The sequence below is a fragment of the Manis javanica genome, chromosome 14 (assembly GCF_040802235.1).
Source record: "Manis javanica isolate MJ-LG chromosome 14, MJ_LKY, whole genome shotgun sequence".
NCBI lineage: Eukaryota > Metazoa > Chordata > Mammalia > Pholidota > Manidae > Manis > Manis javanica.
In genome coordinates this window covers 41,064,174-41,083,245 of record NC_133169.1, presented here as the reverse complement: position 1 = coordinate 41,083,245, position 19,072 = coordinate 41,064,174, and the positions used below count along the sequence as shown (strand labels likewise).

At 38.2% G+C, this 19,072-nt stretch overlaps 1 protein-coding gene across 1 annotated transcript; it reads left to right on the top strand.

Moving 5' to 3' along the window:
* The first annotated feature begins 14,759 nt into the window (after nt 1–14,759).
* On the top strand, nt 14,760–15,698 carry LOC108396252 (olfactory receptor 2T8-like). The gene has a single exon (XM_017659026.3). The coding sequence runs from the start codon at nt 14,760–14,762 to the stop codon at nt 15,696–15,698; it is 939 nt and encodes a 312-aa protein (XP_017514515.2).
* Nucleotides 15,699–19,072: the final 3,374 nt, after the last annotated feature.

Genomic DNA, 19,072 nt, shown 5'->3' with positions numbered 1-19,072 from the left:
GAAATGGATTAAAGACCTAAGGGTAAGACATGAAACCATAAAATTCTTAGAAGAAAACATAGGCAAAAATCTTGAACATAGACATGAGCAATTTCTCCTGTACACATCTCCTTGGGAAAGGGAAACAAAATTAAAAAATTATCAGTTGAACTACATAAACTAAAATGCTTCTGTACAGCAAAGGACACCATAAGCTGAACAAAAATGCAGCCTGAAGTATAGGAGACCATAGTCATAAATTATTTATCTCATGGTTTAGCAATGAAAATACATAAAGAGTGCAAATAGCTCAACACCAAAACCAGATAACCTTTTTAAAAAATGGGGAGAACAACTGAACAGACATTTCTCAAAAGAAGAAATATAGATGGCCAATAGGCATATTAAAAGATGCTCCACAGCACTAATCATCAGGGAAATGCAAATAAAATACACAATGAGATATCACTTCACACCAGTTAGAATGACAACTATTCAAAAGACAAGAAATAACATTGTTGGTAGGGATGTGGAGAAATAGAAACCCTTCTACACTGTTGGCAGTCATGTGAATTGGTGAAGCCACTGTGGAAAAGCCACCATGAAGCAGTATGGTGGTTCCTCAAGAAAATAACAATAGAAAAATCATTTGACCTAGTAAGTCCACTTCTAGGGATTTACCTGTAGAAACAAAATCCCTGAATCAAAAAAATATTTTCAGCCCCATGTTCATAATCTCATTATTTACAATAGCCAAGTTGTGGAAGCCACCAAAGTGTCCATCTATAGATGAATGGATAAAGATGTGGCACATATACACACAATTGAATACTATTCATCCATGAAAAAAAGAAATTGAGAGTAAAAATTTGAAATTCAAGATGGCAGCATGAGAGATGAGACAGAGAATGCCTCTCAAAACTGCATATAGTACAAAAATATAGTTAATACAACTAATCCTGAAAGAGTAACAGAAAAGTAGGCTGCACCTGGAGAACAGAGCAAACCTCATGTGACAGGGTAACGTACCAAAGCCTTGATCCGGTGGGACCCAAGCCCTTCCCCCACCTTAGCTCACTGGTGGGAGGAATAGAAATGGAGAGGGGAGCGGGCGGAAGCCAAGGACTGCTGAACACTCAGCCCTTAGAGGTCTGCTTTGGTAGCACAAACCTACATTGCATGGTGCTCTGGAGATTGGTGGGTTGGAAAGCTAAGACAGGCATAATATTTGGAGAGACTGAGGTTCTGGCCATTTGTGGAGGACAGGAATCCACATCTGGCCACTCTGGCACCATGGAAAGGTGGGCGGTCTGAGAGGCTTCCTAGCAGCAAGAGGACTGCTGAAGGGGCAGGGTTTGCACAGAGCTTGCTGGGCAGGAGAAGAGATAGGTGGACAAGTCTGTCTGGGCATGCTCTGCCCAGTATATTGGGAACTTTCAGGAGCTTCAGGCACTCCATCCCCCTGGGTGGCTACTCACCTCTTATGCCCCCCACTGTGATACACAGCTGGCCGCAACTTCCTCCTGGCCTGTCTGCACTGACTGACAAACCGGCAGTCCCTACCTGGGCATCAGGCCGGCCAGGGGGAGGCCCTGCCTACAACATCCAGAGACACAAAGTACAGAGGCTTATACCTGTGTGCTCAGCTCACTGGTTCTGACAGCGGAGACAGTCAATGCAGCCAAGAAGCAAGAAAGAGCTCTTTCCTCCTCTCAGGCAACAGCACTGCTCCCTGCAACCCTCAACATAACTCCAGGGGCTGAGCAGGTCCAGAGACAAGAGCTTCTGTGCACTAGAGTGTGCCACATACAAATATGAAATGTCAAAGGAACCTAGTTCAAACAAAAATCTCAGAAACACAAGAAAAAGGAACAAATGAAACTGAACTCAACAATCTTCCTGAAAGAGAGTTCAAAATAAAAATCATAAACATGCCCATGGAGGAACAGAAAAATATTCAAGAACTCAGAGAAAAAATTAGGATGGAGGTTCAATCATTAAGAAATTCCATATCTGAAATGAAACATACAATGGAGGGATTGAAAAGCAGATGACATGTGGTAGAAGAGATGGTAAATGGAATAGAAATTAGAGAAGAGGAATACAAAGAAGCTGAGGCACAAAGAGAAAAAGAAATCTCTAAGAATGAAAGAATATTGAGAGAACTGTTTGACCAATCCAAATGAAACAATATTTGCATTCTACAGGTACCAAAAGAAGTAGAGAGAGGAAAAGGGATAGAAAGTGTCTTTGAAGAGGTAATTGCTGAAACCTTCCCCAATCTGGGAAAGGAAATAGTCTCTCAAGCCATGGAGGTGCAGAGATCTCCCAACACAAGGGACCCAAGGAAGACAACATCAAGACATATAATAATTAAATGTCAAAGATCAAGGATAAAGACAGACTTTTCAAAGTAACTGAAGAGAGAAAATATATCACATACAAAGGAAAACCTATCAGGTTGTCATCAGAGTTCTCAACAGACACCTTACAGGCCAGAAGGGAGTGGCATGATATATTTAATTCAATGAAGCAGAACGGCCTCAAACCAAGAAAACTATACTGGGCAAGATTATTTAAATTGAATGAGGGATAAGCAAAAGCTGAGAGAATTTACCTCCCACAAACCACCTCTACAGTGCATTTTGGAGGAACTGCTATAGATGGAAGTATTCCTAATGCTAAATATCCTTCACCAGGGGAAATAAAACCACAGCAAAGAAAGTAGAACAATTAATTACTAAGTAGATGCAAAATCAAATCAACTACCCCCAAAGTTAATCAAGGGATAGGCAAAGAGTACAGAATATGATACCTAATATATAAAGAATGGAGGGAGAAGAAAAAGGAGGAAAAAAATATCCTTTATGTTGAGTTTATAATAGCATACTAAGTGAATTAAATTACAATGTTAGATAGTAGGGGAATTATCCCTGAACCTTTGGTAACCATGAATCTGAAGCCTGCAATGGCAATAACTACATACCAATCAATAATCACCCTAAATGTAAATGGAATGGTCTAAATGCACAAATGAAAAGACAGAGAGTCACTGAATAGATTTTTAAAAAAGACCCATCTATATGCTGCCTACAAAAGACTCATTTCAAACCCAAAGACATACATAGACTGAAAATAAAAGGATGGAAAAAGATATTTCATGCAACTAATAGGGGGTAAAAAGCATGACTTGAAGTACTTGTATAAGACAAAATAGACTTCAAAACAAGGAAAGTAACAAGAGACAAAGAAGGACATTGCATAATGTTAAAGGGATCAGTCCAACAAGAGGATATAACTATTATAAATATCTATACACCCAACACAGAATCACCTACATATGTGTAACAAAAACTAATAGAATTAAAGGGGGAAATACAATGTAATGCATTCATTTTAGGAGACTTCAAAACACCACTCAATCCAAAGAACAGATCAAATAGACATAAAATAAGTAAAGACACAGAAGCACTGAAAAACCTATTGGAACAGAAGGACCTAACGGACATCTACAGAACACTCCATTGAAAAGCCACAGGATACACATTCTTCTCAAGCGCACATGGTACATTTTCAAGAATAGATCACATACTAGGCCACAAAAAGAGCCTCAGTAAATTCAAAAAGATTTAAATTGTACCAACCAGCTTCTCAGACCATAAAGGTATGAAACTAGAAATAAATTACACAAAGAAAATGAAAAGGCCCACAAACACATGAAGACTTGATAACATGCTCCTAAAAATTAATGGCTCAAAGGCCAAATAAAAACTGAGACCAAGCAATATATGGAGACAAATGAAAACAATAATTCAACAACACAAAAATCTGTGGGATGCATCAAAGGCCATGCTGAAAGGCAGGTGTATTGCAATACAGGCCTACCTCAGGAAAGAAGAACAATCTCAAATGAACAGTCTAAACTCACAATTAATGAGACTAGAAAAAGAAGAATAAATGAGGCCCAAAGTCAGTAGAAGGAGGAACAGAATAAAGATAAAAGCAGAAATAAATAAAATTGAGAAGAATGAAACAATAGAAAGAATCAATGAAAGCAAGAGCTTGTTTTTTGAGAAAATAAGCAAAATAGATGAACCTCCTAGCCAGACTTTTCAAGAAAAAAAGAGAGTCTACACACATAAAAAGAAACAGAAATGAGAAAGGAAAAACCACTATGGAAAATACAAAGAATTATGAGAGAATACTATGAAAAATTATATGACAATAAACTGGATAACCCAGAAGAAATGGACAACTTTCTAGAAAAATGCATCCTTCTAAGGCTGACCCTGGAAGAAACAGAATATCTGAATAGACCAATTACGAGCAAAGAAATTGAATTGGTAATTTAAAAACTATTTAAGAGCAAATACTCAGACCAGATGGTTTCACTGCTGAATTTTATTAAACATTTACTGAATACCTAATATCCATCCATGCTCTTAAAATTTTCCAAAAAGTAGAAGAGGAGGGAATGCTCCCAAACTCATTCTATGAAGCCAGCATCACTCTAATACCAAAACCAGGCAAAGACACCACATAAAAAGAAAATTACAGACCAATATCCCTGATGAACATAGATGCAAAAATACTCAACAAAATATTAGAAAACTGAATTCAAAAATACATTAAAAAGAATATCCATCATGATCAAGTGGGATTCATCCCAGGGATGCAAGGATGGTACAATATTTGAAAATCCATCAACATCATCCACTACATCAACAAAAAGGACAAAAACCACATGATCATCTCCATAGATGTTGGAAAAGCATTCAACAAAATTTAACATCCATTCATGATAAAAACTCTCAACAAAATGGGTATAGAGGGCAAGTACCTCAACATAATAAAGGCCATATATGACAAACCCACAGCCAACATTATACTTAACAGCAAGAAGCTAAAAGCTTTTCCTTTAAGATCGGGAGCAAGACAAGGATGCCCACTCTCCCCACTTTTATTCAACATAGTTCTGGAGGTCTTAGCCATGGTAATCAGACAAAATAAAGAAATAAAATGCATCCAGATTGGCAAGGAAGAAGTCAAACTGTCCCTGTTTGCAAATGACATGATATTGTACATAAAAAACCCTAAAGAATCCACTCCAAAACTACTAGATCTAATATCTGAATTTAGCAAAGTTGCAGGATACAAAATCAATACACAGAAATCTGTTGCACTCCTATATAGTAATGATGAACTAGCAGAAAGAGAAATCAGGAAAAGAATTACATTCACAATTGCATCAAAAATAATAAAATACATAGGAATAAACCTAACCAAGGAAGTAAAATACCTGTACCCTGAACACAACAGGACACTCATAAGAGAAATTAAAAAGGCACCAATAAATGGAAACACATCCTGTGCTCATGGATAGGAAAAATGAATATTGTCAAAGGCCATCCTGCCTAAAGCAATCTACACATTCAATGCAATCCCTACCAAAATACCAGTGGCATTCTTCAACTAACTAGAAAAAAATTGTTCTAAAATTCATATTGAACCACAAAGACCCCAAATAGCCAAAGCAATCCTGATAAGGAAGAATAAAACTGGGGAATTGTACTCTCTGACTTCAAGCTCTAGTACAAAACCACAGTAATCAAGACAATTTGGTACCATCACAAGAAGAGCCCCATAGACCAGTGGAACAGAATAGTGAATTCAGAGCATCCAAGCATATATGGTCAATTAATATACGATAAAGGAGCCTCTTCAACAACTGCTGTTGGCAAAACTGGTGTTGGACAGCTACATGCAAGGGAATGAAACTGGACTGTTGTCTAACCCCATACACAAAAGTAAACTCATAATGGAAGACCTGAATGTAAGTTATGGAACCACAAAACTCTTAGAAGAAAACATAGGCAAAACTCTCTTGAATATAAACATGAGCAACTTTTTCCTGAACACATTTCCTCGGGAAGGGGAATCAAAAGCAAAAGTGAACAAATGGGACTACATCAAACTGAAAAGCTTCTGTACAGCAGAGGACACCATTTGTAGAACAAAAAGGCATCCTACAGTATGGGACAATGTATTTGTAAATGACATCTGACAGTAGGCTAATATCCAAAATATATAAAGAACTCACACACCTCAACACCCAAAGAGCAAATAAACTGATTAAAAATGAATTGAGGATCTGAATAGTCACTTCTCCAAAGAAGAGATTTAGATGGCCAACAATCACATGAAAAGATGCTCCACTTCACTAATAATCAAGGAAATGCAAATTAAAACCACAATGAGAAACCACACTGGTATATCACAATGAGATATCACCTCACACCAGTTAGGATGGCCAACATCCAAAAATCAAAGAAGTACAAATGCTGGTAAGGATGCAGAGAAATGGGTACCTTCCTACACTGCCAGTGGAATTGAAAATTATTTCAATCATTGTTGAAAGCAATATGGAAGTTCCTCAAAAAACTAAAAATAGAAATGTCATTTGACCCAGGAATTTCACTGCTAGGAATTTACCCCAAAACATAAGATCCCAGATTCAAAAAGACATATGCAACCCTATGTTTATCACAGCACTATTTACAATAGCCAAGATATGGAAGCATCCTAAGTGTCAATCAGCAGATGACTGGATAAAGAAGAGGTGGTACATATTCACAATGGAATATTATTCAGCCATAAGCAGAAAACAAATCCTACCATTTGCAACAACATGGATGGAGCTAGAGGGTATTATGCTCAGTGATATAAGCCAGGTGGAGAAAGACAAGTACCAACTGATTTCCCTCATTTGTGGAGTTAAACAATGAAGCAAAACTGAAGGAATAAAACAGCAGCAAACTCACAGACTCCAAGAAAGGACTAGTGCTCACCAAAGGGGATGAGTGGGGGAGGGTGTGTGGAAAGGGAGGGAGAAGGAGATTGGAGGGCATTATGATTGGCACACATGTGGGGGGTTCATGGGGAAGACAGTGTAGCACAGAGAAGACAAGTAGTGACTCTGTGGCATCTTACTACACTGATGGACAGTGACTGTAATGGGGTATGGGGGGGACTTGATAATGAGGGTGAATGTAGTAGCCACATTGTTTTTCTTGTGAAACCTTCATAGAGTGTATATCAATGATAACTTTTTAAAAAAGCGTGGAATGACTTGATGAATAAAAATCACAAGATCCTACTATTGCTGCTTAAAAAGACTCACTTCAGCATTAAAGACAGACTCTCAAAGTGAATGAATGGAAAAAGATATTCCTTTCAAATGCAAACTAAATGATAACAGTAATAACTATACTTAGACATGTAGATTTTTAGCCGAAAGCAGCAGGAATAGACAAATAAGGGAACTATATAATAATAAAGTGTTAGTTCATAAAGAAGATAGGGCAATCATAAATATATATGCACCCAACATTGGAACACCTATATATTAAGCAAATACTAACAGATCTGATAGGAGAGACAAAAGAATAAAAGAGAGGACTTCAATACGCCGACTTTCAGCAGTGGATAGCTAGATCATCCAGAAATAAAATCAACAAATATTTTTTTTCTTCCTGGTTTGAAAATAGGTGCCTTGCTGTCCCCTCATATGGCCTTTCCTCACTGTACACTGAGAGACAGAGCAAGGGCCCTGGTATCTCTTCTCTTCTAATGAGTGCGCTGATCCTATGGGAATCCAGTTTTACCAATATGGCCTCATTTAGCTTAATTACTTCTGTACAGCCCCTGTCCCCGATACAATTGTTCCACTGGGGATTAGGGCATCCACATAGGAATTTTAAGGAGTGGGGGCCACAATTCAGTCTGTGGCACAGAGCAAGGGCATATGAGGGAAAGCAAAACCTTAGATCTTTTGAAATCTGTTGGCCTCAGCCCCGGAGCTGACGCCAGGGGGCGCTCTGATACAGTGAAGGGCCTGTGCGCTTAGGACGCCCGCTCGCCCCCCGGGGAAATATGACTGGCTGTCACCTCAGCTTTACACCAGCTTGAATAGAGTTCCAGGCTCCCCGTTCAGGACAGATAATAAATGCTTATTATCAGGAAGATGGTAAGCATTCCTCTGAACTAAAAGTGAGAGCTGCCAGCAGAAGTCTGAGCTCCTCATTTCAGTATGTTCCCTGCGGGAAAATTTCAAAACCACCTTGTGCCCTCCTGTTGTCAGTAAATTTTCCAGGGAATCACATATTTATTGCATTAGTAATTGTTACTGGATGTTTTCTATGCGTCCCAACACATGATCCATCTGCTCAAATGCAGACGGCCAACCGGCACGAGCAGCATTGAAGGACCCTAGTCACTCTGATTTTGGAGAGAGTGTAGCTCATGAAGAGTCCAGGACATCAATCTGGGATCCTGCATTCATATAATCCCTTCAGGACAGCAGGACTTGCTCCCCCTGCTGCTCGGAATGGCAGTGTCTGACGCCTCTCAGCTGAGTCCCTCACAGGCATTGCTCTTGGTGAGGAAAAGCGCTAAACCCCAGGTCATGCTCCACTGCTGGGGACAGGCCACATCCTATCGAAGCTCAGTGAGGACACAGAAGGGCAGCTCCTGCCCTCCTGCAGGCCGACATGGAGGAGCCGCCTCAGAGCCCCTCCTAGGGGGGCTGAGAGCTTTGCTGTGACTGCATCACAGCTCAGCTTCTCCCTGCGCCCAGGGCTGACGCCTTCACATCCTGGGTTTGACCCTGACAGCATTTCCCAATGAACTTGCATGCTGATCTCTGCTTCAGTCTATTTCCCAAGAGACACCAAGTGTACTAATTGGGGGGGTGGGGGAGGCAACAGCAGATTATTTTTTCCCTTGCTTCCTGCCTGATAGTCTGTGGCTTCTGGTTGGGTCATATCACCTGTTAGATGCCCTTTAGACAGAGCCCGTCTGTGTGAAGTCTGATGAATGGGTGGGCAAATCTTCTTTTCTTGCCAGTATGATGTTGTAAATTTATCATTGGTTTGCCAATGTTACCCCCATATGTATAAACAGAATTTAATTAATCTCAACTCACCCACCCAGGTTCACTGTACTGTCATTTGCTTGATGTATTTCACAGCAGTATATCCATCCTCTCCTACAACACAGAGAATGTCTGGCTATCACTGTCATGCCCCCTGCATCTCACGGAGGGCTTTGCCCGCTTTGGACCAAGTCCATTCTCCCCCTTCTGACAGTGGCCAACCTGTGTTACTAGAACCTCATTTTGATGAACCTGGGACCACAGCCATGAAAGTATTCAGAAGAAGGAAAGATGAAGACTTTATTGAAAATAATGGCTACAGTCTGGCTGAAGATCTTACTTGAAACCTAAAGTCTACTTTCACACAATGTACCACTTGTACTTAGTGAGGTCTTGAGGTTTTAAAATAAAAACATACATAACTAGACTTTTAATGCTGACTGAACTCATGATCAGTCACATTCTAAATGCGAGTAAGATTCGCCATTTTACATTAAACATCCCAAAGGAGAAAATGTTGATAGACTTACCTTTAAAACAAAGAAACTGAAAATCACAGTTCAATGGGATTAAGCAATTATAGTATTTGACAGTTGTACAGAGGCAGATTTTCCCATAAACTATTCTTTGAAGAAGATGTGTTGTTTTAATTTTCGTTAGTGGAGTCTGGTATTAACATATACTCATAGTCAAGACCAAGGTCACAAGATTGGCAAAAGGTGCAGCCAAGTTGGAAACTTTGCTTAGAAACTGAAAATATTAAGGACAGTCAATAACGAAATCATGAAAAGTATTCCAGATAGAACAAAACTACAAGGGCTTAGTACAGTGAATACAATCTGCTGTGAATGTTGTTGTTATTATAGCAGATTTTAGTACTTGTGTGCAAACAAACATATAAGATGTAAACTAAAAGTCTATTGCATGAACACAAATTGACACTTATTTTTATAAGTATAGTTACCATCTGCCATCATACAAATGTCTTACAGTAGTATTGACTAAATTCCCTGTGTTGGACATTCATCCTCATGATTAATTAATTTTATAATCGAAGGCTTGTATCTCTTTATCCCCTTCACCTGGTTTGCCCTTTATTTACTCCTCTCCCCTAGGCAACTATAAGTCTGTTCTCTCTTTATGAGTTTATTTCTATTTTCCTTCTTCGTTCATTTGTTTTGTTTTTCAGATTTCACAGATAAGTGAAATTCCATAAGTCATTTAGCCTTATACCTTCTTCTATCCATGTTACCACAAATGGCAATATATCACTATTTTTATGACTGAGTAATAGTCCATTGTTTATATGTGTCATATCTTTATTCATTCATCATCAATGACCACTTAGGTTGTTCTATGTCTTAACTATTGTAACTAATGCAATAAACATAGGAGTGTTTTTTTTTTGTCAGATTAGTGATTTTGCTTTTTTGGGTGTAAATTGCCAGAAGTGGAATTACTGGGTAATATGTGGTTCCTGTTTTTAGTTGATTGAGAAACCACCACACTGTTTTCCATAATGGCTGCATAAATTTACATTCTCACCAACAGCATAAAAGTGTTTCCTTTTCTCTACTTCCTTGCCAAATACTTATTTCTTGTCTTTTTGGTAATTGCCACTCTGATTGGTGTGAGGTAATATCATTGTGGATTTGATTTTCATCAAACTAAAATACCTCATAGCACAGGAAACCACCAACAAAATGAGAAGGCAATCTGATGAATGGGAGCAAATTTTTGCAAATGATATATCTGATAAGGGACTAATATACAAAATATATGAAGAACTCATGCAACTCAAAACCAAAAAAAATAATGATCTGATCAAAAAATGGGCAGAAGACTTCATTAGACATTTTTCTCAAGAAGAAATAGAGATGGTCAACAGCTTCAAGAAGAGATGCTCCACATTGCTAATCATCAGAGAAATGCAAAACAAGTTGTTATTTATAGCAGAGCTGTGATACTGCCAAATTAACCTCAGGACATAAAAGATAGGTTACTTCTACCATGGGCTAATCATTTTAATCACTATGGTGATATTGGGCTCTCAATAACATACTTGGTAATGTTCCCCACTTATCAGAGTTTAGACAAGTACTAGCAGAATCACATTAATTACTCCTTATTGTATTTTTAACTCATTGTACATTTTCAAGGACCTGTATTTACATTTCACTTTTGCTCATAAATGAGTCTCTTTCATTTTAGTCAATCTCAGTTTTCTGAAAGGAGGTGTGGATGTATATTGAAGCTCTGGGGTTCTTTTTAAACGTCTTGGGCATCCACAGTGGCATACTTACACAGCTCAGGCATAGAAATATGGTGGTATTTTTAGCAAAAGACGTCAAAGGCCACACCCCTTAAGAGTGCACTCCAGACACTGATATAAGCAAATCTGATGCAGACAGACTAGAAGATCCTTCCTCCATCCACAGTGGTGCTTTAGGACAATGCTGCTCAGAGGGGTGCCAGGGCAACCTGTTGGGGGTCATCATTTTCATCCTATGTGAGTAGGTCATGCTAAACTCAACATATAATTTGCTTGTGGATTTTGGACTCCAGATAATCCACAATTTTACCACTGCCTCTATATAATTTTACAAACAAAATCCTACCTCTTATTCATCCTGAATATGAATCATATGCTAGCCAATTGAGTCATGAAGTTAAAACCCTTGTAATAAACTGTCAGTACAATCAAATAAACGTTTTGGCTGCTACTACTTTATTTTTTACACTACAGGTTGATTAGTCATCTCAGTATCCTGGGGAAAAGAAAAAGATCTACAGTTTTAATATTAAGGTGGGGAAATAAAGATCAGAAATTTATAGAAAAGAAAATCATAAGCAGTGTTCTAAATTTTCTGTTATTATGATGAAAAGTGTAAAATATATTTGTTCCTTCTACTAAGATTGAAAAGAGAAGGGTTTGTGATACAAACAAAGATATCACAATTTTAGCACCAAAAGGACTATGGAAACAGAGCAAAATATAGTTAGAAATTCTCTACCTTTCTGAAGCTATACTGAAGAAAGAGAAGGAAAATATTTACTAAATTTGCCTATTTCTACATAAGTCAATGTTGATATTTCATGCTTCCATTTAATGTCATTGTAGATACTTTATTTTCAAGATGAATTAATTCCTTATTATTAACTTCAACCACATTTTATACCTGTTACACTTGTTAGAATTATCCCTTAGAGTCCTTTTTCATGTTATGAACATTTTAATTAGTGTTTATAACTCACTTATGTAATATGAAAATATAGAAAATAATTTTACTAAAAGAATTTTGTTATAATATCTTAGGCAAATATAATTGCCTACCACTCATTTAATTAAACTAGGCACTCTTATAGGATCATTGCATTAAATAATATAAATGCTATAGTATGCTGACTAGACAATTAGAATCCAGGGTCCCCGGTTGTTTTTATACATTTATTTCAACTAAAAATAAAATTCATAGATGTAACACTGATCTCCATTGAGAATTTAATTGCTAATGATACCAAATTTAACAAAATACTTGACCAATACTAAAAACTTCATAATAAGAAAATATAGTTTGTAAACTAATACTCATGTAAGTTGTGGATATTCTCAAAAAATCTAAATTTATTTTGCATGATTTAGCAGGAGTTAGTTCAAATAACTATATTTTTGTCAAAGTATTCTTTACCCTGTCAAAATAAAAAATGTATAATCTGTTATTAGAATCTTATTAAATTAGAACTTAATATAATACTAAAGGAAGTGGAAGCAACCCAAATGTCCATGGATGGATGAACTAATTATTAAACAAAATGCGGTATGTACATACAAAGAACTATTAGTCAGCCTTAAAAGATAAGGAAATTCTGAGCATGTTAGAGCATGGATAAATGTTGAAGATGTAATATTGAGTAAATTAAGTTGCTTACAAAAGGATAAAAACTGTGGTTCCATTTATTTGGGGATTCTAGAGTAGACTAATTAACAGAGCCAGGAAGCAGACTGCCAAGTGCTGAGGGGAGAGCAGAAGGGTCATTATTGTTCTTTAAATTTTATTTTTATTGCAGCATCACTGATATACAATCTCATATTGATTTTAAATATACAACACAGTGGCTCAACAGTTACCCAGGTTACTAAATCCTCACCTTCTCTAGTGCTGTTACTATCTGTGAACAAAGAGAGATGTTGCAGCACCATTGGCTGTATTCGCCATGCTGTGCTGCTGTCCCCAGGGCATTGCTGTTTCATTGGTTCAGATTTTCAGCTTAAGGAGATGGAAAAGAGTTTCCAAGATTGCACAATATATGAAATAATTCAATTAATTTACCAAACCTTAAAAACTGGTAAGATGTACCAAAATTTAAGAAATTTCCCCAACATTACACAGCTACTAAATTGTGCATAGGTCTCTAAACAAATTCAATATTCTATCAATTGCCAACAACAGGGAATGTCAACATACAGGGAAAACTGAAGTCACAAGTAAAAGAAATGAGAGTTTTGAGGTCCTTAAGGGAAGGAATATTGAAGGTAATAATTAGGTATTTAATATAGTTACTGTGAGTGTGGTGCATGCATTGGAGATATGGTGGTGTGCAGATCACAGAGTTTTGGTAAATGCAGGGTCCACTAGGCAAGGGGGAAGTGTGTATCTAGGATATCTAACTAAACCAACCAACTAAAACCCTCAAGCAGAAGGCTGCCGGTACAATGGTGATGTGGAAGCAATTCAATCAGGGATTGAGGGAGATTTTGTACTGATTTTTCCAGTTTACCTGGCTTTGCAAATTGGACATGTAAAGTGGGGGTGGGAAGAGAAAAGCCTTTGAAATAATGGGACCCATTCTGCTATGAAACCTCATTGAATTAAATCAGAGCTTGAGATCAAATCATCATCCTTGTCTCTGGAGTTGTGGTTGCATTTATCCCCCAGGTTAGAACAGCTTCAGCACCAGCAGATCACTGTCCATAAAGATTTACATTCCCTTGGAAATGAAGAAGAAATTAATTTATGTCTCCTTGGGTGAATATCCATGGAGTTTTATTTTATCCTCTTTATCCAGGAAAGGTTGTGTCTTTGTGACTTTGAGAGGAAAGAGACTCATTACAGCAAAATACCTTTTACAGCCAATGAAAGTGTGATTTAATATTCTAGTCTTACAATGGGAGAAAATGTTTCCAAGGTCACTGTTGTTTTCATTGTATAACTCAGTAAAATCAGTCCAAAGGCACTAACAATTTACACTGCAGCCATTTTTCCACCTATAGACTCAGTTCTTTCAGCGTATAGGCTTCAGAATATAAGTCCTCTTCTTTGGAATGTAACATTGCCTTCCTGGATTAATCAGTAACAGGAAAAATAACTGATTTTTGGAAGGCTTCAATGAATTTTGATATGTTATATATGTGTAAAGCTCAATATCATGTACACAGATTTATATAACTAAAAACAATGATTTAGCTCAGCTTCTGGATATTGTCCAAACATGATATAAGCCAAACATAATCATACCTGAAAATAGGTGAATAATATGGCTGTAGTCCATTTATGTAGTGTAACATAGAGCAAAACCACACTTAACAAAGCATTTGCACTTCATTGGCAACTTGTTAAAATTATGCCAATTATTCAATACTCAAGTCAAAGAGTAGTTATGGAAACCTTGGAAATGAGAAAAATTTGAAGCTAATTTTATGCCAAAGTTAATAGATTTTTGCTAATGGCAGATGAAGGTTTTGAAAGCACACAAGTGCTTTCCAAGCAAAAACAAAAATGAAATGGAGCACTGTGTATCCTGTAACTCATCTGCTTCTCCATTTACAGTGTCAGTCCTGTGTGAAACCATGGCGAGTGGGAACACCACCTCAGATTTCATCCTCCTGGGGCTCTTTAACCACTCAGGAGCCCACCTGTTTCTCTTTGTGATGGCTCTGACAGTTGCCTTCACCTCCCTCGTGGGCAACGCCCTCATGATCCTGCTGATTCACCGGGACCCCCGGCTGCACACACCCATGTACTTCCTGCTGAGCCAGCTCTCCCTCATGGACATGATGCTGGTCTGCACAATTGTGCCCAAAATGGCTGCTGACTATGTGACAGGGAGAAAGTCTATCTCCCCCACTGGCTGTGGTGTACAGATACTGTTCTTCATCACTCTGGAAGGGGGAGAGTGCTTCCTCTTAGCAACCATGTCCTATGACCGCTATGTGGCTATTTGCCACCCCCTGAGATACCCCATCCTCATGAGCTGGCGATTATGCCTGAGAATGACCTGGGGGTCCTGGTTCCTGGGGGCAGCTGATGGGCTCGTGCAGGCTGCTGCCACCCTGAGCTTCCCGTTTTGCCGGGCTCATGAGATTGACCATTTCTTCTGTGAGGCACCCGCTCTGGTGCGTTTGGCTTGTGGCCACACATCTGTATTTGAGTACACCATGTACATATGCTGTGTGTTAATGCTCCTGGTCCCGTTTTCCCTCATTCTGACCTCCTATAGTCTCATCCTGGCTTCTGTTCTCCAGATGCGTTCTGCAGAAGCCCGCAGAAAGGCTTTTGCCACATGCTCCTCACATTTGGCTGTGGTGGGACTGTTTTATGCAGCTGCCATATTTATCTATATGAGGCCCAAATCCTATGGGTCAGCTAACATTGATAAAGTTGTTGCAGCATTTTATACTATCTTCACACCTATGCTGAATCCCGTTATCTATAGTCTAAGGAATAATGAGGTCAAGGGAGCCCTGAGAAAGTGTGTGGGTCAGTGTACAGCCTTGAGTCATGAATAACATTATGCTTCTTTGTCCCAAAGTGTAAGATTAAATAATCTGAGATTTTCTAGAGCGAAGCATACATATACATATATATACACACACACATGCACATACATTTTTCTATTTTTCTGAACTGTGAACAAAGCTGCATATTTGCAGATCATATACTAAACTGTCATGAGCAAATTGAATTGTGGAGTTTTATAAATCTGTGAAATACAAATCCTAACTACAATGTTTCTACTCCAATTTTTGCAAAACTATTTGTTTAAAAAGTCAACTAAGTATTTATTTTTGAATATCACTTGTTGATATTTGTTTTAAATTACTGTATAATTTACAAAGAGTAGATCAGTCACATGTGAAGTGTGCCTATCAATCACCCCACCATACATGCGTTTGTGACTCAAGCCCAGTATCAAGACACACAACTTTCCCCACGGCAAAAATGTCCCACGCGTCCTTTCCAGGAAATTCTACCCAGCTACAGCCACTGCTCTGTTTCGCATGTCTAACCTTCAGTTTGGTCTATTCTTGTCATATCAGTGTAACTAAATGACACACATACATATATATGTATATGTGTATATGTATAGCAGCTTAATATCTTTTTGATGATCACTCCACACTTCTGGTTTTCAGAAGTTTGTTCTTTTTTTTGCTACATTTTATTTTATTCTTTGAATATATCACCTTTTAATTTTCCACTATTTTGTCAATGGATATCTGGGCTATCTTCAGGTTTGAACTGTTATGACTAAAATTTCCTTGACCTCCTATTTGTGATCATATGTTTTTACTTCTTTTGGTAGATACATCATGAATTTTATGGCAACCCTTTTAAAAGTGGTTGCTTGATATTACACTTCACAGCAGAGCACACTAAGACCAGTAGTTCCAAATGAGCAGAAATTGTGGGTTTTCTCAGCCTTTTTCATTTTAGGAACTACTGGATGCAGTAACTCATTTTGGTTTTGATTTGCATTTCATTGATGACTACTGATGCTAAGGACTTTGTTGCCTTATTTCCTAATTGTGTATTATTTAGTTTTTGAAATATCTATTTTAGTCTTTGAAGAAAAAAAAGACATGTGATCACTTCCAAAGCTATCAAAATTGGTTGTTTTACTGACAAACACTAAATTTGAATAGGTTGAAACTATGTTCTCTCTGTTTTATGTTTGACTCATGAATTGTAATAATGTGCTCCAGTTCCATTGGGGGGATCGTGTCACTGATGATCTGATCCTTTTTTTAGTAGGTCCTTTTTGTCTGAAAATGAAGAATAAAAAATACGTTGCAAAATGTTGGTTTCAGGTGTTCAAAGTGTATTTCTTATCTTATTCTGGTATCTGAACATCTAACTACAAAAGTATTCAGCCAAGAGATTTGGGACATTCAAAGAGGCTATTGAGTTTTCAAAGTAAACAAATATAAATATATTTGTCCATTTATCTATACAAATACATACATATATGCACACATGCAGATGCATTCTGTAAGCACATATATATGGGTATAAGACATATTTATGTATATATATTCTTCTAAGTATATATGTGTGCATCTAAGACATGGAAATTCACTGCAGAATCCTCAGTAAAAATAGTGTAAAATAACATTTCCAGGAATTAATTTTTATGTCTTCACCTATGTCATTTTTGCTTGAATCTGAACCTTATTTTTCACAACCTTTTTTTTCTTGAGTAGATTTATGTCAGGATTTGTTTCTTGTATCTCATGAAATAAAAGACACGGAGAAGATCAGGGAGTGTGAGATGGATCCAGTTTTGTGGCTTCTTGGGGGATATTGGAAGTGGTACCCGGAGGAATCAGAGGAAAGCTTCTTGAATAGAATGTTGCACAGTGCCTGATGGGTACCTGCCATTTCACAGTACTTTAAACCCAGTGTATAGCCATAAATGCTGACATACTTTGATAAGAAAGTGACTTTTTAAAAATTCATCTTTTTCCAAGTCTCTTTAAAATACATTAAGTGGATTGAGTAAGTCTTCACTTCCATTGGTTTAAAAAAAGTTTAACATCATAAAATAAACATAACAAAAATAATTGACATATAATGGATCTGTTCATTAGTTTATGACTGTGTTTTGATTGACATTTCATGTTCATATTTTCCTATTCATTAGTATCATGACCTCCAGACAAGGGTTCAATGTTAGTTCTCAGTTTTGAAAAGTAGACACAAGTTTATCATAGAAAAAATTACTGTGCACCTTCATACAGACCTGAACCCAGCTGTCTGCTTTATGAAGCTTACACCTGGTAAAGGGCTGTCCTAATGGTAGCACTGACATACTACCCATGACCCCCACATTCCACATACCCACATGAAATAGGCATCCTTTCTCCTCCTATGAATAGGTATTTCCAAATTATGCTCTGATGTTCAGTGAGATAGAATTGTGTGGGGGAGAAGTGTTACTGCAAAATGTTAGTTCTGACACCAGAACTTCAGGACTGGAAGCCCAGATTAAGCTGTATATCCTTGGGAATGTTGTCTAATCTTTGTGAGCCCCATACAGTTTTTTGATGGCTCAATAAAACAATAGCTATCAGATGGTAATAAACACAAGATGCTTAAAATCTTACCTGACACTTAAAATTCCCAAAAAGGTATATCTGCCATAATAAATATGGTAAAAAATTAATTCATGTCTTGCTATACCCACTTACATATTTGGTGGGTAGATTTTCCTTCCAAAAACTCAGAATTTGATCAAAAATGAATTTAAGCAGAATCACTTCTGTGAAGGGAGTCCACCTTTATCACCTGCCTCCCTGTGATAGGTGGTCTCTGAGATAAGTAATCTCACTGACTCTGGAAAGACCCAGAAGAATCTCGGTGCTGGCGCCGGGGAGGCCCCGACAGCCTGTCCCGCAGCTTCTGTCCAGTTTAGCCAACAGGCTGTGGCAGGTCCCTTTGTAGGCAGTGAGCACTCAGGTTATAAAGAATAAAATGTGCTATGAGAAGAAGGAATGAAAAGGAAAGGATCGAGAAAGGCAGGTTTCTCTTTTTTCTTCAACAAACTTTCAGTCCCACTTTGCTCAGCCAAGGCCGAGACACCACCCCCTGTCCCCGTGACACAGAGCTCTCCGTGGGGCCCTGAGGGCGCCTTGTCCACCCCCAGGGTCCCCGCCACCCTCTGCACACAGTAACTCCTCATGGGCCATTCAAACCCTCCCTTAACAGCTCCCAGGGGACACAGCTTCCCATCAAAATGTGGCCGTTTGTCTCTCCCAGAAGCCACAGGGCGCAGGACGTCGCGGCGGTCGGCTTCCTTTCCTCTGCTTTCTCTTCCCTAACACCTACCACCCTTACCACCCTTCTCGTTGCAAACCATCAGCTCATTGGCAGCAAATGCCTG

Excerpts from the sequence above, each read along its gene's own strand:
- LOC108396252 (XM_017659026.3), top strand. The coding sequence starts at position 14,760 with ATGGCGAGTGGGAACACCACCTCAGATTTCATCCTCCTGGGGCTCTTT.